Below are 25353 nucleotides of genomic sequence, written 5' to 3'. Positions count from 1 at the left end.
GGCTAATGGATGTCAAATATTAGGTAATTTTGAAATAAAGTCTCACAGAGGAAACCTGCTACATTTTTCCATTAGTATCAAGGTATCTTTTATATGCATCATCCCACACAGGATAGCACATACCACGGCCTTTCATATACCAGTCATGGTTCACTGGCTGGAACAAGAAATAGCCTAATGGGCCCACCAACGGGGATCGATCCCAAACCGACCATGTATAAAGTGAGAGCTTTACCACATGGCTACGTCCTACCCTAGTAGAATGAATACTCACCGTATCGAGTGTGGTCTGGGAAAGAGAGTAGTAACTGATGTGTCCTTCCTCCTGGGCCTGCTCGAGGATTCCAAACAGCTCGGCTACACACGTGACTCCGCGTGGGATGTTCACCTCCAACACCTTCTGGTGTTCAGTCTGAAACAACCAGCAATTACACTGATATAGAGATCACGTTACCCTCACAGTACAAGTCACACATAAACACACACACACATGCATGCACACACACACACGCACACACACACACACTGTATATATACTGATGGAAAGATATAAGGGAACACATCGAACTGTAGACCAAATGTAATGCTCTACTAGCATAGTAATGTCTGTATTTCATACCAAGTCGTAATGTGGGATTCAATGTCTGTAGTGTTGACTGTGCTGCCTATATGTTCCCAGTCAATTTCTGACAATATGAATTGATTTTTGATGCAGTCATTATTTCTTGTTGCCAACTGTGTGATCCTTTATTTCTTTCCATCAGTATATATGTTTGTGTGTGTGTGTGTGTATCACTTTTGATGGACCAGTGGGACCGTCTCAGGGCAATATTGCTATTTACGGAAGGTCATGTGGCTGGTTTTTGACCAATAAGAATACAGATATATTTTCATTACGTAATAATGTATGATATTCCTGGCATCAGCTACAATAAAACAATATATGCACTAAGTCTTTTATTTGAAAACAGTACCAAAGTGATAGTGACTGGTTTTCTACGAATCCTATAATGCTTCTTCATTTTTTTTTTTTTTTTATATCCAGTTAAAGTTCATCTACAGTGTCCTATAGGCATATACCTCAGCTATGTCCAAAACAGAGATTAGTTATTAGTTGCTACAGACAGTGGTTAGTGAAAAAAGGAAAAAAGAAATCAATGTAGTTGCCTTAATTACAGTTCCCCACCCAGGGCCTGTGAAGTGTCTCTGAAAGTGTGGGGGGGGGGGGGGGGGGGGGGAGGCATTGTAGTGTGATGGCCGAAATAAAAGGGCTTGAACCTGTAATGGTGGAAGGAAGGAAATGTGCTATTGAATTAATATTTTATCTGGTGCAGCAGAAATTACAGTAGTCTGAGGTGAGTGATGGGGAGTGCGAGTGAAAGGCCTGCATTCATGAAAGGAAGGAAGGAAATGTTTTATTTAATGACGCACTCAACACATTTTATTTACGGTTATATGCCATCAAACATATGGTTATGGACCACACAGATATTGAGAGGAAACCAGCTGTCGACATTTCATGGGCTACTCTTTTCAATTAGCAGCAAGGGATCTTTTATATGCACCATTCCACAGACAGGGTAGTACATACCACGGCCTTTGATATCTGTAATGGGGGATTCAGAGGTATATGCTCCCTTTTCAATTTCAAGTGTTAAAATATTTCCAGCCTTCTGAGCATAATAACAGGAAATAGTGAAGGGAACATGCCTCCATCCCACGGCCCTGCAGACGCATTAAAACGCACTCAGGGCAAGAGCTGGAACTGGGAAGCAAACCCAGTATCTACTAGTCTTAAGACTGATGCCAATATCCAATAGTCCATCATTCTCTCGATTATATATGCCCAAAACATCCCAGCTATTTATTATAAGACAGGTTCAATGCACCAAAATATTAAAAGGTGGAATAATTATTTCGGCATCTTTTTAGTTAGACAGGTGGCGATTTAGGATGCATGTACTACCCTGGCGATTTAGGAATGTTTTTTGTTTTTGTAATCCGTGTAAAAATGCGTAGTGATTCATTTGCAACACTATATAAGCCTTTGGCAGTAATGCTAATATGAATAAATGCTGGCATCCAAATTCAGACATTTTTGTTTAATTCTGGCAAAACTCACCCTGCCCCCCTACCCCCTACAAAAATGGGAGCCCATACACCTATGCTATCTTGAAAAACCCACCTGAGGTGAAACAATAGCAGTGCGGTTGACAGACACAGAAGGCACTATTGGTCAGCTAGTTGCTACCTGTGTGTAAATTATATAACTCACCTCCATTTTGACATCAGAACTGACCTTTACTGCAGCTCCCGCAAAACGGGACAAAAACAAATGTTCGATGCTGAACTGTGTGCTTGATAGTCCTTGAAGGTGCATGATGACAGTGTATCCATCTCCAAACCTTAAACATGAACGTCAATGTCAAAGTTTGTTTAATAACACCACTAGAGCACATTGATTTGTTAATCATCGATTATTAGATGTTAAACACAATTTAGTCTTAGAGGAAACTTGCTACATTTGTACATTTATTGCATTTTATATAAGTGAAAAAATATTTAATAACACCACCAGAGCACATTGATTTGTTAATCATTGATTATTAGATGTCAAACACAATTTAGTTTTAGTTGAACTTGCTAGATTTGTACATTTACTGCATTTTATATAAGTGAAAAAATATTTCTATGACGTTAATTATACATTAACAATAATAATTCATAATGAATCATGATTGTATCTAATTAAAGAAAATCAGATATTGATCAAATACATGAAGAAGTGGAATTTCCAGTCAAAACATCATTCTTAATAGATCTGCTTATGTAATAACTTATCCATATACCAAACAAGTATTTACAATACTAATCAGATAACTGATAATTTAGTGTCACAAATTGCTTAAATCACATTAAAAGGAAGGAAGGAAATGTTTTAGTCAACACATTTTATTTTACAGTTATATGGCATCAGACAAACTCGCTGTCATCACTTCAAGGGCTACTCTTTTCAATTAACAGCAAGGGATCTTTTATATGCACCATCCCACAGACAGGGTAGTACATACCACGGCCATTGATATATTTAACTACACTGAAAACCTCATCCCAGCCAGTGCACCATAACTGGTATGTGCTATCCTGTCTGTGGGATGGTGCATATAAAAGATCCCTTGCGACTAATGAAAAAATGTCACAAACAAGCAACCTGACCCAACAATGTTTTGTATCTCTTAAATAGGAAGGCTAAATATCTGTGAAATAGAGAATAATTAGTTAATGACATCGAATAATTGCTTTATCCTATGATGATAAGAATAGGAAATTCCGCGAGTCTCTGCCATTCGGCCTGAACAGGATAAAGCAGATATCCAATGTCATTAACTAGTTATTATCTTTATCCTGCAGACCATAAACATTAATTGGAAAAGCTATTATTTCTGTTATTTCAGCCACATTGTACAATGACCTAGAGGTCAAATGAGCGATTCTGTAATGTAGGCTATGCATGTGATGTCACATTAGCGATGTTAAAAGTCATATCCTGCTAGTAGAAGGATATGACTCTGCTTTATCCATCATGATAAAGCTATACATATAATTTCAGCTCCATATCTAAAAGCCTTCTGAAAAAAACATCCGGAAAACATTTATGGGACAGACGGACAGACAGAAGGACAGATGGGTGGATGGATGGACAGACAGGAGGATGGAGATGGAAACTATAGTCCCCTACCCGTCCAAGACTAATAACCAAATGTTTGACATTCAACAGCCGATGATTAGTAAATCAATGTGCTCTAGTGGTGTTGTTAAACAAAAACAAAATTTAACTTTATACTGAAAACAGACCACTCAAATTTCAATTGTTATTGCTATTGCATATGTGAGGTTGCTGTGAAACACACAATAGCCCTGGTTATTTATTGCCTAACAGTCTATAGAATACATCCAATTAAACAAAAATCAGTAAAATAAATGTTTTTCAACAAGTCTGACTCGTGCATTTTTCAGTGGATCAAGTTCAGTATATACAGACAAGTGTGGCAGCTACTCAATAGTTTCGACATACTTGTTCTTCAGATGTTGTCCACTGCCGATACACATCAGTCTTCCGTTGACCATGATTGCCAGTCTCGAACACAGGGCATCACACTCATTCATACTGCAAATAAAACAAAAACAGTTGTCATTTAAACAGTCATACTTGGGATCATACAGACACAGACAGACAGACAGACAGATAGAAGAACACTATGGGCACTATATAGAGGATACTCTTGAGTGCCTTGTGATATCATAATTTATCATAATTTTGTACGTTTATCGAGTGCTGATAAATTATGATATCACAAGACATGAGGGGGTATCCTTTTTATCATCCATTATCATTGTTTTCATTTGCTACAATTGTAAACAATGTCATAATGTGGGTTGGATGTCACTATATTTGGCAGCGGTATACTTGTTAACTAGCAGAACAACAGTGGCGTGACATCACTAATGAAACATACACAGTGACGTAACAAAAGAAGAATATCGCAGGAGATATTGCAAATTATAGTGCCAGCGATATCACCTACAAAAGCCTTTAATGGATGATAAAAATAAATAATTAATTTAGAATATCACAATGAATAAAATGCTCTTAGAAAAAAAATCTTTCCAATCAGGCTTTTCCAAAGAGTTGAAAGTAAAAAGTCAAAAATGTATTTGAGTAGGTTTTTAATGTTGTGCTGGACAGACAGTGGGTTAGTGGTTAGTTTGTGGTTAGTGGTTAGTTTGTGGTTAGTGGTTAGTTTGTTAGTCATTAGTGAGAGAGAAGAGGGTGTAGTTGACTTACACCTACCCACTGAGTCATTAAACTTGTTCTGGGTGGGAGCTGGTACCAGGCTGCGAACCCTGTACCTACCAGTCTTGCACCACCTTCTCTCTCACTAACCACTAACCAACTAACAACTAACCCACTGTCCTGGATGGATAGCTGAGGTGTGTGCCCAGGACAGCATGCTTAAATCTTAATTGGATGTAAGGGACGAAAATAAGTTGAAATGAAATGTAATCTAATCTGTTTAACACATACCTGTGTGATGTGAGCACAACTGACTGTCCAGCCCTCACTGTGTGGGTAATGCATTTCCACGCCAACCGCCTGGTTCCTGGGTCCATCCCTGTAGTTGGTTCATCCTGGACAAATAACAGTGATACTACTTCATCAGAGCTTATATACTGTATCAATATATAATATTATATATGAATAACGGGCTAATGATGCAGGATAGTGGCTTTATCCCGTGAAGGTCAAAATAAAGAATTCAGTGAAGCAACCTTTTTTGTATACACGGTGAAAGGTCATCACAAGTACAGTTTTCAGTTTCTCATTGTAGGGATTTTCATTAACCATATGTAATAATAGGGTTTCTATAAAAAAAAAAAATCCACTAGCCATGGGATCAGTGATTTAAAACATTTACTAGCCACGATTAAAAATTCACTACCCCTACTTTACTTTAAGTTAATACAGTTTTATTAAATAATAATAGTAATAAAATATGTCAACTAAAGAGGGAGATATAGCTTAAAAACACTAACACTGGGGGTTGGAGTGGGGGGCAGGATATTCATATTACAAAATAAACTTAACTGCAACATTTGACCAAAACAAATTCACTAGCCGTTGGGAATGGCAATAGTAATTATTTACTAGCCCAAAATTAAATATCACTAGCCATGGGAGTATGGGCTACCATAATCTAGAAGCCCTGGTAATAAGCAAAAACATGTTCAATTTTGATTACAAGTTTAGAGCCTAAATAATGATAAAATTGAAAAACAAACAAGGATGAAAGTAGAGGAACAGAAAAGCTGTAAGAAAGATACACTGTCTCCATGACAGAAAAGAACATTCTGACCAGTAGTTGGTCATGTAAAAAGTGAATCAAAAGAAAGGCGGAGGGATACAATATTGTTGAGAGGTCAGGTATGAAAGAAAACAACCAACTACAGCTTTTAATCATATTGGGCCAAACAATATAACAGTAATATAATCTGCATTTCTCACCAGAAACAGCACAGGTGGCTCCCCAAGCATGGCAATGGCTAGAGAGAGTTTGCGCTTCGTTCCTCCACTGTACGTACTGATGGGCTTGTTGGCATACTGTGTCAAATGGAGTCTTGAAATCAGCTCTGTCACCGACTGAAAACAAAACAAATATCACAAGGTAAACAGAAGAGAAAGAAGGTATTGTAACTTTCTTCCATACACTGAGGATTTTGATTGTTTGCTCCACTGTGATGGCATAGACACCAAAATTAGATCATCCAATGAAATGAAGACAAATGTAAATGATTGCTCTGTTAAATATGTTAACTGTGCAAGCAAATGTGCTGTAAGAAAGTTGTAGTTGGAAAATATGATTATATTTCTTTTAAAACACATTTGTCTTTGTTAGTTAGATGAATTTTTCAAACAATGAGTTGTAAAATAAATGGTATCTACTGGCCAATCATGTAGTATTCTTTATAACCTGACTAGAGACTATTTGTCTTTGGAAAATTGGGGGGGGAGGGGGCTGTGTCAGTGCAATGCCCCGTGAATGGACCAAGGCAAACCCAGACCTGTAAAATAAATATCAGTGTCAAGGGAAAAATAAAATAAATCTGGGGAAATTCTAGACGAGGCAAGCACCTTGTCTGCCTCATGCTGGCTATGCTATTGTGGACATTTGAGGATCTCAAATTTTGAATTTCAGATGTTCAAATAAGGCATTTCCAGAATTCTGAGCACAATAACAGGGATACGTGGCGAGGTGGGTCGGGCATTGTCCCTGTTACACAGTCCCTGGACCCTGTTCCACAAAGCGATCTTAGCCCTAAGATCATCTTAAGTGCATAGCTACCTTATGCACTAAGATCACTTCGTGGAACAGGGCCTGGTCTGCTGTACTTACACTGTCTCGTTGTTCTGCCGACAGCCCTTTAAGTCTGCTGTGGAAGTGGAGAAGTTCGGCGCCAGTCAGGAAGTTGTCGAGTCCTCCATCCTGGGGACAGTAGCCAACCGACTGAATCAGGCTCGAATCTCCGTAACTGATCCTGAAAGTTTTAAAATTAAATAATAAATTAATTTTTGAATTATGTCTACAATTATAAACATCATTTAACGTAAAATTCAAAATTAATACATTTTAACTGAGAGTCAACTGGCAAAATATTTTTTTGTTTCTGACTGGAAAATATCATATAATAGTATTTTAGTTAATCATACCAATCATAATATGTAAATGTTCTTGTAAAACAAACAATAAATAAGACAAAAAAATGTTTTTAATGTTTCAGGTCAAAATAGAAATAAAAAATAAATGTAAAGAAAAAAAAAGCATTTAATGTTTCAAGTAACTAATGAAGTAATCCCATCCTTTTTTTAAATGGTAGGTGCATGTGTTATAAGTATGCTGATAAATTATCATTGGCAAGTTAATCTTTTTTTTTTTTTTAATCTGGAATACCCACTTTTTGCCATTGAGAAGGGTGCTACCAGCCGATTGTCTTGTGTCTCCTGTCATCATTTGGAAAGTGGTTGTTTTTCCAGCTCCATTCACACCCAGCAAACCAAAACACTGTAAAATACAAAGTATTCAAGACACCAACTTTACGAAAAAAATATCCATGTACTTGTACTTTTTAAAAGGTTTTTTTCCCTCCATAAAATTTCACATTTATAATAACTGTGTTAAATACTGATCTAGCTTGGGTATTATTAATATGCTGAATGTACAGAACATTTACTGATGTAGGATATCCTGTCTGTGGGAAAGTGAATATAAAATATCTCATGCTGTCATTGGAAAAATGCAGCGGGTTTCCTCTCGAAACTACAGGTATATGTCAGAATAACCAAATGCTTGACATCCAATAGCTGAGATGTGTGCCAAACATATAAACATGAAAATAAAGCTACAAGAATTCTGCAGAACTAATTCACCTACCATAAACTGAGTTGGTCAAGATAGAAATAGTTTGTGATGTAACATCCAGGATTAAGCTACATAGAGGATTTGTCACGAGTATTTTTTAATATGACAAATATTAACCGAGTCTATGTTAATCGGTATTTATCGAGGCTCAAGGTTGATATTTTATATATTAAAAAACATGAGTAGCGAATTCTATTTATCCCATAACACTTCTAAAATAACATTTTAATCCAACTTTTAATAAACCATCGGTAATATGACATCATCACGATTAGCATAAATTATTTTGACATCACGCATTTTAACTAAATCTTTGAAAATGTTACACTTAGATACACAGGTCTTGTTGGCTCGTAAGCAAATGACCCATCCAATGCAACATATTACCTAGAGACCTTGCAAATTTGCATACCATTATTAACCGGGTTAATACACTGATATGATTACATGGGTTTATAACATGGATATCATGAGTAAGTTATAGGATAAATGTAGTTCTTAAATAACCCACAAAAAACTAAGAATTCTATGGAATTAAATGTGTCGCCTACCATAAACCTTTTCAGTGCACATTCATACATGTAGGTGCAACTACAAACCAAGTTTCACTGACCTAGGACTTATACCGGTAGTTTGTGAGAAACTAATCTGAACGCAACATTTTAATATCAAACTTTAATGTTGAAACTTTAAAAGTAGTAGAAAAGTAATATTTATATCTCGCCATTACAAAACCAAACCAAACTAGATCTTAAAAAATTTAATGTTTAATTTTTGTTAAACATACATTGAGATGAACATTCATAGATACAACAATAAACATTGATTTATAAAAGACCAACATTTTATAGTTTGCAAAAAATGGACTAAACACAAATATGTTCAGCTAAACACAAATATTGATGTCATCACCATCGAAAAAGTAATATTTGTATATATCATCTTTTGACTGAAATCAAATATCTAGTTTTATTAACCGACTTACTTCGCCTTTGTTCACCCCAAATGAAAGTCTGTCCACTGCCAGGAACGTGTTACTGCCTCTCTTGAACACCTGTAAACATTATATAGATTACAATGTATATGTAAACTTGTATACAGTCTTGAAACACTTTTAAGTAAATTGGATTTTTTAAAACTTGAATCATTTTCTTTTTATTTGTGAATACTTAATCTGACATCTAACCAATGGCACTTCCCTCTATTTCAATAGACTAGTCCAAACATCCCAATGTTTAGTTTTTAAATAACAGCAACAAACCGATTAAATGATTTAAAACCAATGATTCTGCTTGCAATTTCTTCTCAGTGGTGTTGTGGTTAAGCCATTGGACATGAGGCTAGTACATGTAGGTACTGGGTTTTACCGTCCGGTACCGGCTCCCACCCAGAGCGAGTTTTAATGACTCAATGGGTAGGTGTAAGACTACGCCCTCTTCTCTCTCATTAACCACTAACAACTAACAACTAACCCTCTGTCCAGGACAGACAGCCCAGATAGCTGAGGTGTGTGCCCAGGACAGCGTGCTTGAACCTTAATTGGATATAATCACAAAAATAAGTTGAAGAACTTGACATTAATTAACCAGGTGTGGAAATAAGTTGATTACCCTGTAAGGACTATACATACGCTCAAATAATACTGTAGGTAGATCGATGACAACCAGGTGTGGAAATAAGTTGATTACCCTGTAAGGACTATACATACACACAAATAATACTGTAGGTAGATCGATGACAACCAGGTGTGGAAATAAGTTGATTACCCTGTAAGGACTATACATACGCACAAATAATACTGTAGGTAGATCGATGACAACCAGGTGTGGAAATAAGTTGATTACCCTGTAAGGACTATACATACGCACAAATAATACTGTAGGTAGATCGATGACAACCAGGTGTAAAGAAATACTGATTATCCTGTTAGGACAATACGCAGACATGAGTAATACCTTAGATAGATCGTTGACAACGAGAATGTCTTCCTTTGTATGACCCTGTTGGATACGAGTCCGTTCCCTAGCAACATCCTCCTCCTCCTTCATGTCTTCCAGCAAGTGGTGTGGCACTCTGTGTAATACATGGAATTATTGAACATGACAACAACTAGAAATGTTTATTTTTTCAAAAATAACTGAATAAGGCAGAGTAACGCTTTTCAAATTTATAGATTGTTTGCATTTAATTTACTAGAAGATGGCTCATAGTTTAAGATATATGGATGGGTGTATAGATGGATGGATGGATGGATGGATGGATGGATGGGTGTATTCCCTTACACAATGTCAGTTGGGGTGGGGGTGGGGTGGGGAATAAAATGAATTTTTTAATATTCTGATATTAAAAAAGCACACAAGTTTTACCTGATTAACGACTTTCTCTTGTTCTCAATGATGAGGTTCAGGATGAAGAAAACCACACCTTGTATTGCCATGGCAACCAGTTTCCAACCAATCAGGTCGAACGTGAATGGGTCTTTGTAGACATTTTCTCCAAACCTAATGAAGAGTTTGTAGGTGAAGTAGTTGGTGTTGAGGTCGATGAGACCCTGTCCCAGGCAGTACTGCGGGAAGATGAGGAACACGTAGCGCAACACTCTCAACTCGGCAGTCAAATCCTAGAAAGATAAATGTTGAAAATAAACATAAAAGCAAAATAATAATAGTTCAATACAAAAAGGTTTTTTTGTTTTGTTTAACAACATCACTAGAGTACATTGATTTATTAATCATCGGCTATTGGATGTCAAACATTTGGTAATTCTGACATATAGTCTTAGAGAGGAAACCCACTACATTTTTCCATTCGTAGCAAGGGATCTTTTAAATGCACCATCCCATAAACAGGATAGCACATACCACAGCCTTTGATATACCAGTCGTGGTGCACTGGCTTGAACAAGAAACAGCCCAATGGGCCAGTGATGGACATTGATCCCTTACTGACCACACATCAAGCGAGCACTTTACCACTGGGCTACATCCCTCCCCTTGTTCAATACAGTGACCTAGCACAGCACATGTGTCTGTTCAATACAGTGACCTAGCACAGCACATGCGTCTGTTCAATACAGTGACCTAGCACAGCACATGTGTCTGTTCAATACAGTGGCCTAGCACAGCACATGTGTCTGTTCAATACAGTGGCCTAGCACAGCACATGTGTCTGTTCAATACAGTGACCTAGCACAGCACATGTGTCTGTTCAATACAGTGGCCTAGCACAGCACATGTGTCTGTTCAATACAGTGACCTAGCACAGCACATGTGTCTGTTCAATCCAGTCCTGAAATTATAAATGCTACAAGCAAACAAGCAAAAACATTAACTCTGCTTACTTGCCTGTGCTGCCAGTTTTGTGAGTCACTGTTTGTCTGTTTATATGTGTGTCTGTTTGTATGAACGTCTATTTGTGTGAATGTATGTCTGTATGTCCATACATCTCTGTGTGTCTAAACATGTACCTGTCCATTTGTATTTAATTGATACCAAGATGCTTCTAAGGATTATTGCAATAATTATAAATAATTGCATACTTCATTGTGTTATAGAAATATGTATTAGGAAGGAAATTTTTTATTTATTTAAAAATGCACTCACCACATTTTATTTACGGTTATATGGCATTGGATATATGGTTAAGGTAATGGAGAGAGGAAACCTGTTGTGGCCACTTCATGGGCTACTCTTTTCAATTAGCAGCAAGTGATCTTTTACATGCACCATCCCACAGACAGGATAGTACATACCACAGCCTTTGTTACACCAGTTGAGGAGCACTGGCTGGAACGAGAAATAGCCGAAAAGGCCTACTGGCAGAAATCGATCCTAGATCAATCGTGCATCAGGCTAGCACTGTACCACTGAGCTACATCCTGACCCATATACATGTATTAGGTTACCTTTGACAAATTCAGTCTGGATTAGATACAATCCTAGGTTAGGCAGAGTTTATCATTTACAAAAGACTGCATTGAACAAATAAATAATGTCGTCTTCTATGACTTATAGTCAAAGGTTGTGACTTGTGCTGTTCTCTGAAACAATTTATTCCTTTCCTGTCAAATGTACAGAGAAGACATTGAGATTATTATACAAGCTTGTGTGTCATACTGATTTTACGAAACGAGAGTCAGGATTTTTGTATTGCCCGAGGAAAAGTGAGGTCAATACATGAATCCTGACAAGAGTTTCGTAAAATCAGTATGACTCACACACACATTTAATAATTTCAAAATGACAAATCAGACATCATATTTCAAATGCACAGTCTGAGCTAGGACTGGAGAAACAACATCATGTTACGACATCGCATCCCCAAATTACGTCATTTTATTAACTCTGATATGTTGAACCATGTGGATAATAAAGTGGATTCAGTTTTGAGGCTGTGTGCTGTAATCAACAATGAGAAAAACTGAGAGCTGCCCTGCACTTACTCCAAAGGATTCGTCTTTAAAGAGAGACAACACGACAATTAAGATGACTGTTACTAATCCGAAGAACATGTTGCCGCAGAAGAGAACCATGTATGCGGACGAGGCACTGGAGAAGAGACGCAGCATGCAGTACATCATGGGAATCACAGCCCAGCTGGATTGGTAAAGAGAAAAGAAAAAAACACCATTATATTGCATTACATATTTCACACATTTTAAATGAATATGTAAAAAAAAACACCCCAAAAAACAAATATATTATATATATATATATATATATATATATATATAATCTTTGTGTTGTTAAATTTATATTAAGCAGTCATCTTAGGACAAGAATCCAAGAATCGGGCATGGGTTCAGAGGTTTTTTTTGGGTTTTTTTGGGGGGGTTGCAATTCCCCTAAAAATTTCACTCACCGGTTTGACTGTGGTGAGCAAAGTTTTTAGGGGAGTTGCGGACCCCCCCCCCCCCCCCCCCCGAAACCACCCCACAAAACAACATCTGAACCGTGCTCGATTCCTGCACATGCATCTGAGAATTATACAAAATTAAATATCTTGCCTATCACAACCTGATTTGATGTTTACAAAGAAATAAAAAAACAAATTTTTTAATATGCATCAAGTGAGAATCCAACTAGATCTACGATTATAGTTTGAATGCCAAACCTTAACATTAAGCTAAATGCAAAAGTAAAAGTAACACTTATATCTTAAGACAAGTCAGTCTATATACATACATGTAGATTGGGTAAGATATTATTAATTTGTTCAATCCTTGGAATGATACATGGACCAATCTCCCCGTAATAACTGCAAATTAAATAACTGTACAATATACTGGACTGGACTAGTGATTAACGTGCACATTCAGAGCAAGCTGTTGTAGTTTTGGTTCTATGGAATTTGGAATGTCCCATAGGATTAAGAGAAAGGGTGTGCGTTTTTGATGAAGGAAATTAGGTGCAATTTGGAACGGTCGATCTAATGGAAAGGGTACAATATAATGGTCCCCTACACCAGTCTAGTTTCATGTTATGTAACCTACCCAAAGAGAAGTATCAAACAAATGGTGGCAGGTAGGTTCTGGAACTCCCAGTAGGCTCCATTCCTGAAGATCGCTATGGCAACAATCATCAGAACGACAGTGCAAGCATAGAGTATCTGTAAAATAAGAAAAAGAAACAATGACAAAACATATTATGAAAAATTCTACTTCAGACAAGATAATAATGTTAATGTTGTAATATTAAAATGACAAATAATAAAATGATTTTTGAAGTTTTATCAATAGAAATTAGAGCTAATACAAGAGCATTATCAGTATTTGTTATGAAAGATAGAACCAAGTCTTAACATTATAGGTATTCCAGTCCAGGACAAATTAGGTTCAGTCCAGTATTGGATGGAATATATAAATAACCAGAGTGGTCAATACCAGGCTGAATATTTAAGGAGCAGTCCAACACATGATGGATAATTAAGTAACCATGCTCAGTGTTCATTACCAGGTCCCACAGAAAGATGCAGTCCAATACAGGATAGACTAGTAACCACAGTGTATATTACCGGGTCCCAGAGGAAAGACGTGGTCCAATACAGAACAGACTAGTAACCACAGTGTATATTACCAGGTCCCACAGGAAAGACGCGGTCCAGTACAGGATAGACTAGTAACCACAGTGTATATTACCAGGTCCCAGAGGAAAGACGCCGTCCAGTACAGAACAGACTAGTAACCACAGTGTATATTACCGGGTGCCAGAGGAAAGACGCTGTCCAGTACAGGACAGACTAGTAACCACAGTGTATATTACCAGGTCCCAGAGGAAAGACGCGGTCTAATACAGGACAGACTAGTAACCACAGTGTATATTACCAGGTCCCAGAGGAAAGACGCCGTCCAATACATGGCAGGTCGAACTCCACTGATGAATTGCATCTGCTTCTCCTTGTTGATTCGCTCATTGATCAGGTAAATCATCAATGCTGCTGGGATGAAGGAATAGGCCAGCAAAATTACCATAGCAATACCAGCATCTGCTGCCTGCTGCCCTCTGTAAATAAATTAAAAATTCATGTATGATGACACAAGTATGATGATTTTTATTAATAACTTTTTACAATAAATAATAAAATATAAGATTAAACTAAAGTGAAGGCCAACTGAAGATGTGCCCTAGAATAGAAAAAAAAATCTAATGGCATCGATGTAAAATGACTAATCTATCAGCCTTCATAACATCTAATTAGTGATGAAAACTATTTTTGTTTTTATTGCACATCGTAAAAATATTAGGTTCCAGTCCATCCAAATTTGAAACATTCTTAACCAGTGTCTTCTTTCCAGTTTTATATTTATCATAGGTATTACTCAATATTTTCATCTGCCATAATAGCAACGAGTATATTTAAAATATTAATTCTTTTTATTAACCTTTCCTATAGTAATACTAAAAAACATTTCATACTCACAAGTTTTCAAATGACAGCTGAAGTCCATGCAAGGTGATTGGATGATTGTAAGTTGTGATTCCTACAAACAAATCAATACCATTATTAGATATGATTATACAGAAGATCACAACATATTTATTTAAATTGTCTAGTAGCTAGTTTCTCTTTTCATTAATAAATCTATAACTGTAATATCAAGGCAATGAATTAAGTAATTCTGAAACAAAATGAATAACTGTACTAATTTGTAATACTTCATTTTCATGTTTATAAATCAAATTAAGGTTCAAGTACGCTGTCTCAGGATTCAATTATCTGCACTGTATATCCAGGACAGAGGATTATTGGTTATACATGTAGTTAGTGATTAGTGAGAGAGAGGTTCATGTGGTGGCTTTACACTCCCTTGTTGAGCATACCAGTCTTAAATCTGATGGCTTAACCATTAACACCATTGAGATCGGTTACAGCACTAAATTGTGTTCTCAGACTGGCAAACATGATAACGTAATTAAATCTCCATTACATTCAGTATAACATAATGTCATCCCATTGGTCCAGACGTAGCAACAGGAGTTTGTTTGTTCATTTCTCGATGAACGTAAAAATTATGTCGTCAGGGAACGTCATATCTGATGATGTCATTTTATATGGGCAAGTTGTCTTATTGAGCTTTATTGTTTATGGACCAGAAATAATTCAAAATAAAGTATGAAGGTTTAGTGTTATTATTAGCAAGTATGATTAAAAATTTAGTTATAAGTATTGTATGTTATTTCTTTTACGTTTATCTTGGTATGAACAAAAAAAATTAGCGGCAAACTTATGTGAGAACGACTTCACTGATTCACACAATTTGTGGATGATTTTTTGTTTGTTCATACCCCAGTGAACGTATAAGAAATAACAGACAATCCTTAATTGAATGAATGAATGTTTAACGACACCCCAGCATGACAAATACATCAGCCATTGGGTGTCTAACTATGGTAAATGCAATACTTAATTCAATGCCATACCATATTCAGCTGGATTACTGGCAGGATCAACTTTGGCTCTAAGCAGTGCATTGCTGTAGCCGTTGAAGAAGGAAGGCAGGGAGTGGTAGCCCTTGTTGTTGAACCAAACCTGGACAGCTGTCGCATTGGTCGAGGCTTCCTCTGGTTGTTCCATGGCCCATCCTCCATATCTGTGTAAAAACAGAACAAAAAGTATGTCGTCATGATTTACACTTACAGACATTAACTCTAGTTATTAAACAGCTTAAAGTAGTTTCGAATTCAGCAATTACAGGGTTTTTTAAACCATTTTATTAAATACCTATTCAGTCTTAGTATAGTGATAAAGACATTTTGAAACTGTGTGATAAATTTATTTAGTATCACAGATATGTGTGATCTGGACAAACTTTTAAATGGAGAATTCCCTTTTTATTTTTACTGCAGTCAGCGCCTTTTATTTACTGACGTCATACATGATTTACAAATTACGTCACATCGTATTTGAAAAATGACACAAAGCTGCCACAGAGTATGATTCTTAATGTAACCGGAAAGTAAATCCATGAAAGGAGTTTAATCATTGATTTAACAAAGTGTTGTTATGACATTAAATTAAAAACTGTTTTTGTAAAGCCTAAAAGAAGGTATGTAATAAATACAGAACTTCACATACGTTATTTTCACTTCCTAATTATTGCACTAGTTTATTTTGCGAAAGAACATACCACGCGACCACTACGCGGTCTGGTAGTATATATATTCTTGTGCAATAAATAGGAAGCAAAAACAATGTATATATATATATACACACACACACACAGTCAAACTTTGATAACTCGATCTTAAAGGGGACGAGGAAATAGTTCGAGTTTCAAGGAGTTCGAGTTTTCGAAATTAATATATAAGAGTTCAAATTTGAAACTGTATTGCAGCTGGTTGCAGCATTGCAGCTGGTTGATTTCGCTTAATATTGTAAGAAGCGTGTACTTCGCAGCCTACCTCTGAACTCTGAAAACTATGCATCGCCAGTTGAAAGGCAAATTAATATATCAGTCACCTCACCCCATGCCACACCACCCCACACCACCCCATCTCACCCCACCCCGTCCCAGCTGTTGGCATCTTCAACGCCTGTGGTACATTCATTTTACGTATATTGTAAAAGTAAGTAAATAAAATAAAAACGATAACCCATATGAATTTGAAATATATGCTTAAGGATATAGGCTACATGTATTTATTGACACCAAAAAAAGAAAAAAAGAAAAGAAAAAAAAAAGGCATTTACATACATATATAAATAACAGAAAGTAACGTTGACGTATTTTACAGGTGTTAAAACATGGCAGAACGTAACTAACAAATAAAACACTGAATGCCGAATAACACTATAAGTACATTTGTTTTACACAAAATTATTTACGCTTCGCACCTCTACTTTCTTTCTCCAATCTGGCCATATCCACCCCCCATTTCTGGGCCCTACGCAAGATTGCTTGGATGACAAGAAAACAGAACTTTTTAAAACCGATCTGGCAAACCTCATGTTATCGGGTCCTTTCCCAGATTGCTCGATCTATGATGTATCAATTTTTAACATAACTAAATGACTGGTATTTGATTGACATTAACTGATACATAAATAGAAAAGCTAAAGTTTGACATGATTCACGCCTTCGAGAGTAAAAACAAACAGCGCTAACAATTATTACAAATGCTCTTTGAAGTTGACCAGACTGTGTCTGTAATTATGTCTTACGTGGCGAGGATCTCCACCACAGACGTACACTGACTACCAAACACGGGATCATTTTGTTCCGCTTGGTTGGCGATCTATTATTCTGTAATTATCACCTTAATCCTCGACGGCCAAGACCACCTGAGACAGGCGCACTTCGCTTGATTGACATGACTGACAATACATTCGTCTTTAAAATACTATCGGCAACAACAGTTTGATCAATCCACATACCTGAGTTCAATAAATTTGCTGAAGCTCTTCAGCAGATACTCGGGTATGTCTCGTCGATCTAGGTTCTGTAGATTGTTTCCTGACATCACCTGCAGCTCCGGGGGCGGGGGGAAGTCGGCCCCAGGGTCACACTGCTGCTCCCAGTTCCAGCACACACACTTGGCCTCTGGGTTCATCGTGTAAGACTGTTGGGTGAAGTTGGAGCCTTGAGATGTGCATTGAAACTCAGGTCTGTAAACATAAACCATTCATACAAATGAAGAGTGTTGTTATAAAATTTGTTAGGCTGATTTTACAAAGCCAGTTGGAATTTTTTTCAAAGCATTGCTTTAGACTACAAGCATTTCATGAGGTATAACCATTTAAATCAATGTTATTTATTCCATACATTTTGCATAAAATCTGGTCTGACTTAGCTGCAGACAGTCCTTTTGAAAACTTCCATAACAAGTTCACTGTTCACTAATAAGGTTCAGGGCTAGCTCTGGGTGAACAAAACATTTCACCAAATTGTCTATTAAACATTAAAAATTGCAGAAATCAACAGTTATTTTTTTTAAAATGTCAATTATTACTGCTTTCAAAATTTGCTATTGGAGAATTTGGCAAGTGCCAGAGATAGCCCTGGATGTTCCACAATAAGACAAAATCTATCTTTCTAAATATGGCCCATATAGCCCGGCTGATGTCAATTTGAGCAATATGCACACTGGTTCTCTCCATTTTTCCCAATTTTGTGAAAACACTATTCAATTTCTTTATGAAAGAATAAACAATACTCAACATGTCTCTATTCAGTTAATAATTAAATGTTATCAGGATTTGGAACCATCTTCAAGTAGTATGTCGCTCAAGTGATGATCTTTAAGGGATCACATCACTATTGCACGGGTGTAGGAACATGCCAAAAAATGTGGGAGGGGAGCACACACACATACATAAATATAGATACATGTAAAACTATATAAAAACCATCGCTGCCACTACAAAGTGGGGCGGCACATGCCCCTCTTGCCCGCTTCCTATGCCAGTGCTATGTAGCCAATGAGGGACATGTAACTAACAAACTTGGTTACATTAAAAACATTTATGTCTATTTGGTGTCTAACATTGTTATTCGACACTTAAATAATAAGAGGAAAACCACTGCCAGCATGGGCTACATTCTCCATCCATCTTTAACATACTATAGTCGAGATGGGAAGCAAATGAATGGTTCCACTAATGGTAACCAACTCTTTGACCCACTGCACCTAAAGTTAGCATTCTACCACTGAGCTACATCCCACCCCTTCCCTTCGGTAGGCCCATTGGGCTATTTCTCACTCCAGCCAGTGCATCTTGACTGGCATATCAAAGGTCATGGTATGTGCTATTGTCTGTGGGAAAGTGCATATAAAAGATCCTTTGCTGCAATAGGAAAAATGTAGTGGGTTTTCTCTGATGACTACGTGTCAGAATTACCAAATGTTTCACATCCAATAGCCGATGATTAATTAATCAATGTGCTCTAGTGGTATCGTTAAACAAAACAAACTTTTCCCACCCTTCATTAAGAGATGTGCCCCTTTAATTTCTTTTCTGGAATCAAAATAGACTGCTTTGAAAATATCCTGTTTGAATAGTCAAGTGTATTTACCCTGAATTGAATCCATCCATACAAGTTGTTCCAATGCCTGGTGCAGAAGTGAACGCCTTTACCAATTTGTTACTGATTGGATTGGAACCCTCGTAGCCATCTCTGAAAAAAAATAGATCAAATACTTGTTCAGGCAATAGGATATAATAAAATAATTGATACTTAATTTGCATTATAATTATCATGCATGTAGTCATCACTGCATTTATTACAACTCTACAGCACTTACTTGTAGAACATATTTAGACAGTACAGTACTAACTTGTAAAACATGTATTTATCACAACTCTACAGCACTTACTTGTAGAACATATTTACAGTACAGTAGTTACTTGTAAAACATGTATTTATCACAACTCTACAGCACTTGTAGAACATATTTAGACAGTACAGTACTAACTTGTAAAACATGTATTTATCACAACTCTACAGCCCTTACTTGTAGAACATATTTAGACAGTACAGTACTAACTTGTAAAACATGTATTTATCAATTACCATAAGTATTTACTTGTAGAACATATTTAGACTGAGTACAGTAGTTAATTGTGAAATTGTACAGCATTTATTTGTAGAACATGTATTATATTGACAGTGCAGTACTAACTTGTAGGACAAGTATTTATCAAGACCCCAAGCACTTACTTGAAGAACATGTATTTATCACCACCAACATATACTTGTAGAGCATGTATGTGTATACTTTAGACTGTACAGCACTTACTTGCAGAACATGTATAATTTAGACTGTACAGCACTTACTTGTAGAACATGTATACTTTAGACTGTACAGCACTTACTTGTAGAGCATGTATGTGTATACTTTAGACTGTACAGCACTTACTTGTAGAACATGTATAATTTAGACTGTACAGCACTTACTTGTAGAACATGTATACTTTAGACTGTACAGCACTTACTTGAAGAACATGTATAATTTAGACTGTACAGCACTTACTTGTAGAACATGTATACTTTAGACTGTACAGCACTTACTTGCAGAACATGTATAATTTAGACTGTACAGCACTTACTTGTAGAACATGTATACTTTAGACTGTACAGCACTTACTTGTAGAGCATGTATGTGTATACTTTAGACTGTACAGCACTTACTTGTAGAACATGTATAATTTAGACTGTACAGCACTTACTTGTAGAACATGTATACTTTAGACTGTACAGCACTTACTTGAAGAACATGTATAATTTAGACTGTACAGCACTTACTTGAAGAACATGTATTTATCCGGTCCATACAGCGCAGGTGTCATGATCAGGTTTGGCATGTTGGAATCAGACGGACGAATGAGCGCGAAGCCCATGGCGGCGAGGAACAGGAGGAAGGGCAGCAGGAGGATGGAGACGAGTGAGCGCCAGTCGCGCCGGTAATGGTGGAACCGCTTCAGGAACAAAGCGCCAAACTGCTGCATCTTCAGGCCACAGCCAGACGCCTTACGAGCTCTTGATGAGGAAATCATTGTTACTGTCGTCTCTGTAGAAAAATAAACAAACAAATACTGGTTTTTTGAAAACAGTATAAAATAGTAATTGGTATAGTGCTATCCTAAAGCCCAAAATACATCAAAGATGCATCTGGTCAGTATGGGACCAAACAAAAAAATAAATAAAATAACAAATAAACTACATTTGTGCTGGTGTGAATTACAGATCTGGACCCATATTCACAATAAGGTGTAAATTTACGTCTACGACTAGCACTTATGTCTGCCATAGATTTACGTTTACGTGCAAGAAGCACCTTATTCTCAAAGACGGTCGTAAATGTAAACGTAAATTAGTTGGACGTAAATCTACGATTTAACACTCTCACTGGAGTAATTAATAAAAACACATTAGAAACGATGGCTACCGGGTAAATAACAAATGCACAAAATGCAATTTTGTTTGTCGTCTGCTAACAATAACATCGCGAACAGTGAACCATGGCATTTTGGTATTGGTGGGGATCCGCGTTTTGGTACGAACTTGAGGACATTTCTTAAAAAGGAAAAGATAACTCAGGAGAAATTGGTCAAGTCGAAAACATCCATTCAATCACCAACAAAAATATGTTCAATCCGTGGGTGTCCGCCATCGCAAACTGCTTGATTTATTGGAAATGCTGCTAGTTTCCGTAAATAATAGTAAATAACGGCGATCGTGCTTGATTTATTATATGAACACAACTTACGTGCAGCGTTAGTTGCAACCTGAGGCACTCTTATATTTACGTCCAACTTTACACATAATTTCAGTATAGCTCTTCAGTCGTAGATTTACGTTTATGTGTAAAACTAGGCTTACGATGTTTTGTGAATATGGGTTCAGGAAACAAATCACAGAACATCACTATATTTTGACAGCACCAGACCTAGATCCACATTCGGTGTTTGTCTTGGTAAAAACAATTTAATAAATCCCGGGTTTTTGGAAACAGTAACCAATACTAATTGGTATAATGTTAACCTAAGGCACAAAACACACAAGTCAAAAAAGTATGCACTGAATTGAACATGACAGAACCAACTACATTAAAAACATTTGTGCTGGCGTGAACTACATATCTGGAAACATGCAGTAAGGGATTCTTTATATGCATTTTCTCAGAACAGCACATACATGTACCACACAGTGGTGGATCTGGAAAATCCATTTGGGGGGACCCCAGTGACATGAGGCAGAATTCCAAGAGAACTTTCGGGGAGGTTTGGAGGGGAATGAAAATTAATATAAAATAAAATTTTAACTGTAGCAAAATTTAGGGGGCCCCAGGCCCCTGGGGCCCTCCCTAGATCCACCTCTGCCACAGGTGAGAAACAACTGTTTGACTGGACATACCTTGGCTGGTATCAGAAGCTGCTTCACTAGCTGCAGCCTCCGACTCTGCTCGGCTCCTCCTCATCTTCATCTCTTCTGACTCGAGAACCTTGTCCGTTAGTACCACACCATCATCAGCAAGACTTGTCACTTTCAGAAACACCTGCAGACACACAAACAACATTCAAGAAAAAAATCTGGGGGGGAAAAAGGGACACAGTTTTCAATAGTAGAGGGCTTAATTTTTATCAAAGACAGGTGTTGGAAGATACCTATAATGAGGCCAGGGGCAAAATGGAGGGGGCTGAATTATTAAAATTGTGAGATCATATATGTATATATTTACGTTATAAAACAATCTAGAATGTTTATAATCCAACGCTAGTTGCATTAAAATGTTTCTAATAACATGACGAATTATGAGCTACCAGTTTACAAACTGTCAGTGTGAAAACAAATATATATATTTATTCATTCAAATCCATATTTACATCTTTTTTCAATGGTGGGGGGGGGGGGGGGGACACATATAAGGGCCCCTCTAGCTTTAGAGTTTGTTGAGTTGATACCCACTGCTCCACTCCCCACTTCAGACACTTTTATAATAATGTCAGAATTTTTGTGCATTTTGTAACTTGAGCTGTTGTAAATAACAAAAGGTGAAAATGGGAATCAAAAGTTGAGATCTAAGTATTTGGGTTTTTTTGCATAACAGCACATAAAAAAACTAAAGCCTTTAATCTATGCTAAAGTTAAAGTTTGTTTTGTTTAACAACACCACTAGAGCATATTGATTTATTAATCATCAGCTATTGGATGTCAAACATTTGGTAATTTTGACCTGTAGTCTTAGAGAGGAAACCCGCTACATTTTTTCATTAGTAGCAAGGGATCATTTATATGCGTCATCCCACAGGCAGGATAGCACATACTACGTCCTTTGATATACCAGTCTGGAGCATAGTCAGAGGAAAAAATGACGAGGCAAACCCAGACCTGTAAAATAAATATCAGTGTCATGGGAAAAAATTAAATAAATCTGATGAAATTCCAGACAAGGCAAGCGCCTCATTTGTCTCATGCTGGCTACGCCATTGCCATTCATGGTGCACTGGCTGGAATGAGAGATAGCCAATGGGTAAAACCAACGGGAATTGATCCCACACTGACTGCGCATCAAGTGAGCGCTTTTATCACTGGGCTACGTCCCACCCGTTTAATCTATGTAGTCTGATTGATAAAACAAAAACGCACGTTAAAGTGTTAATTGAGACTGATAAAACAAAAGCGCACGTTAAAGTGTTAATTGAGACTGATAAAACAAAAGCGCACGTTAAAGTGTTAATTGAGACTGATAAAACAAAAGCGCACGTTAAAGTGTTAATTGAGATTGATAAAACAAAAGCGCACGTTAAAGTGTTAATTGAGACTGATAAAACAAAAGCGCACGTTAAAGTGTTAATTGAGATTGTAAAACAAAAGCGCACGTTAAAGTGTTAATTGAGACTGATAAAACAAAAGCGCACGTTAAAGTGTTAATTGAGACTGATAAAACAAAAGCGCTCGTTAAAGTGTTAATTGAGATTGATAAAACAAAAGCGCACGTTAAAGTATTAATTGAGACTGATAAAACAAAAGCGCACGTTAAAGTGTTAATTGAGATTGTAAAACAAAAGCGCACGTTAAAGTGTTAATTGAGACTGATAAAACAAAAGTGCACGTTAAAGTGTTAATTGAGACTGATAAAACAAAAGCGCACGTTAAAGTGTTAATTGAGACTGATAAAACAAAAGCGCACGTTAAAGTGTTAATTGAGACTGATAAAACAAAAGCGCACGTTAAAGTGTTAATTGAGACTGATAAAACAAAAGCGCTCGTTAAAGTGTTAATTGAGATTGATAAAACAAAAGCGCACGTTAAAGTATTAATTGAGACTGATAAAACAAAAGCGCACGTTAAAGTGTTAATTGAGATTGTAAAACAAAAGCGCACGTTAAAGTGTTAATTGAGACTGATAAAACAAAAGTGCACGTTAAAGTGTTAATTGAGACTGATAAAACAAAAGCGCACGTTAAAGTGTTAATTGAGACTGATAAAACAAAAGCGCACGTTAAAGTGTTAATTGAGACTGATAAAACAAAAGCGCACGTTAAAGTGTTAATTGAGACTGATAAAACAAAAGCGCACGTTAAAGTGTTAATTGAGACTGATAAAACAAAAGCGCACGTTAAAGTGTTAATTGAGATTGTAAAACAAAAGCGCACGTTAAAGTGTTAATTGAGACTGATAAAACAAAAGCGCACGTTAAAGTGTTAATTGAGACTGATAAAACCTAAGCGCTCGTTAAAGTGTTAATTGAGATTGATAAAACAAAAGCGCACGTTAAAGTGTTAATTGAGACTGATAAAACAAAAGCGCACGTTAAAGTGTTAATTGAGACTGATAAAACAAAAGCGCACGTTAAAGTGTTAATTGAGACTGATAAAACAAAAGCGCACGTTAAAGTGTTAATTGAGACTGATAAAACCTAAGCACTCGTTAAAGTGTTAATTGAGACTGATAAAACAAAAGCGCACGTTAAAGTGTTAATTGAGACTGATAAAACAAAAGCGCACGTTAAAGTGTTAATTGAGACTGATAAAACAAAAGCGCACGTTAAAGCGTTAATTGAGACTGATAAAACAAAAGCGCAAGTTAAAGCGTTAATTGAGACTGATAAAACAAAAGCGCACGTTAAAGCGTTAATTGAGACTGATAAAACAAAAGCGCACGTTAAAGTGTTAATTGAGACTGATAAAACAAAAGCGCACGTTAAAGTGTTAATTGAGACTGATAAAACAAAAGCGCACGTTAAAGTGTTAATTGAGACTGATAAAAAAAAAGCGCACGCTAAAGTGTTAATTGAGATTGTAAAACAAAAGCGCACGTTAAAGTCTTAATTGAGACTGATAAGACAAAAGCGCACGCTAAAGTCTTAATTGAGACTGATAAGACAAAAGCGCACGCTAAAGTGTTAATTGAGACTGATAAGACAAAAGCGCACGC

At 36.7% G+C, this 25353-nt stretch overlaps 1 protein-coding gene across 1 annotated transcript in view; it reads right to left on the bottom strand.

The window, feature by feature from the left end:
• The window catches only part of LOC121379797, a 144885-nt gene that overhangs the window by 3714 nt on the left and 115818 nt on the right, over positions 1-25353 (bottom strand). The window contains exons 87-105 of the mRNA XM_041508449.1: positions 22330-22471; positions 20719-20983; positions 19489-19590; positions 17850-18080; positions 15896-16065; positions 14895-14955; positions 14299-14476; positions 13468-13583; positions 12418-12571; positions 10343-10596; positions 9932-10049; positions 8962-9030; positions 7513-7619; positions 6954-7095; positions 6065-6199; positions 5087-5190; positions 4076-4168; positions 2276-2405; positions 275-412 (exon numbers count right to left, since the gene is read on the bottom strand). Coding sequence (XP_041364383.1) covers positions 275-412; positions 2276-2405; positions 4076-4168; positions 5087-5190; positions 6065-6199; positions 6954-7095; positions 7513-7619; positions 8962-9030; positions 9932-10049; positions 10343-10596; positions 12418-12571; positions 13468-13583; positions 14299-14476; positions 14895-14955; positions 15896-16065; positions 17850-18080; positions 19489-19590; positions 20719-20983; positions 22330-22471 — 2709 coding nt within the window. The remainder of the gene's footprint in view (positions 1-274; positions 413-2275; positions 2406-4075; positions 4169-5086; positions 5191-6064; positions 6200-6953; positions 7096-7512; positions 7620-8961; positions 9031-9931; positions 10050-10342; positions 10597-12417; positions 12572-13467; positions 13584-14298; positions 14477-14894; positions 14956-15895; positions 16066-17849; positions 18081-19488; positions 19591-20718; positions 20984-22329; positions 22472-25353) is intronic.

The sequence above is a fragment of the Gigantopelta aegis genome, chromosome 8 (genome assembly GCF_016097555.1).
Source record: "Gigantopelta aegis isolate Gae_Host chromosome 8, Gae_host_genome, whole genome shotgun sequence".
Lineage (NCBI taxonomy): Eukaryota > Metazoa > Mollusca > Gastropoda > Neomphalida > Peltospiridae > Gigantopelta > Gigantopelta aegis.
The sequence above is the reverse complement of the archived record's forward strand: the minus strand, read 5'-3'. Positions and strand labels throughout refer to the sequence as shown.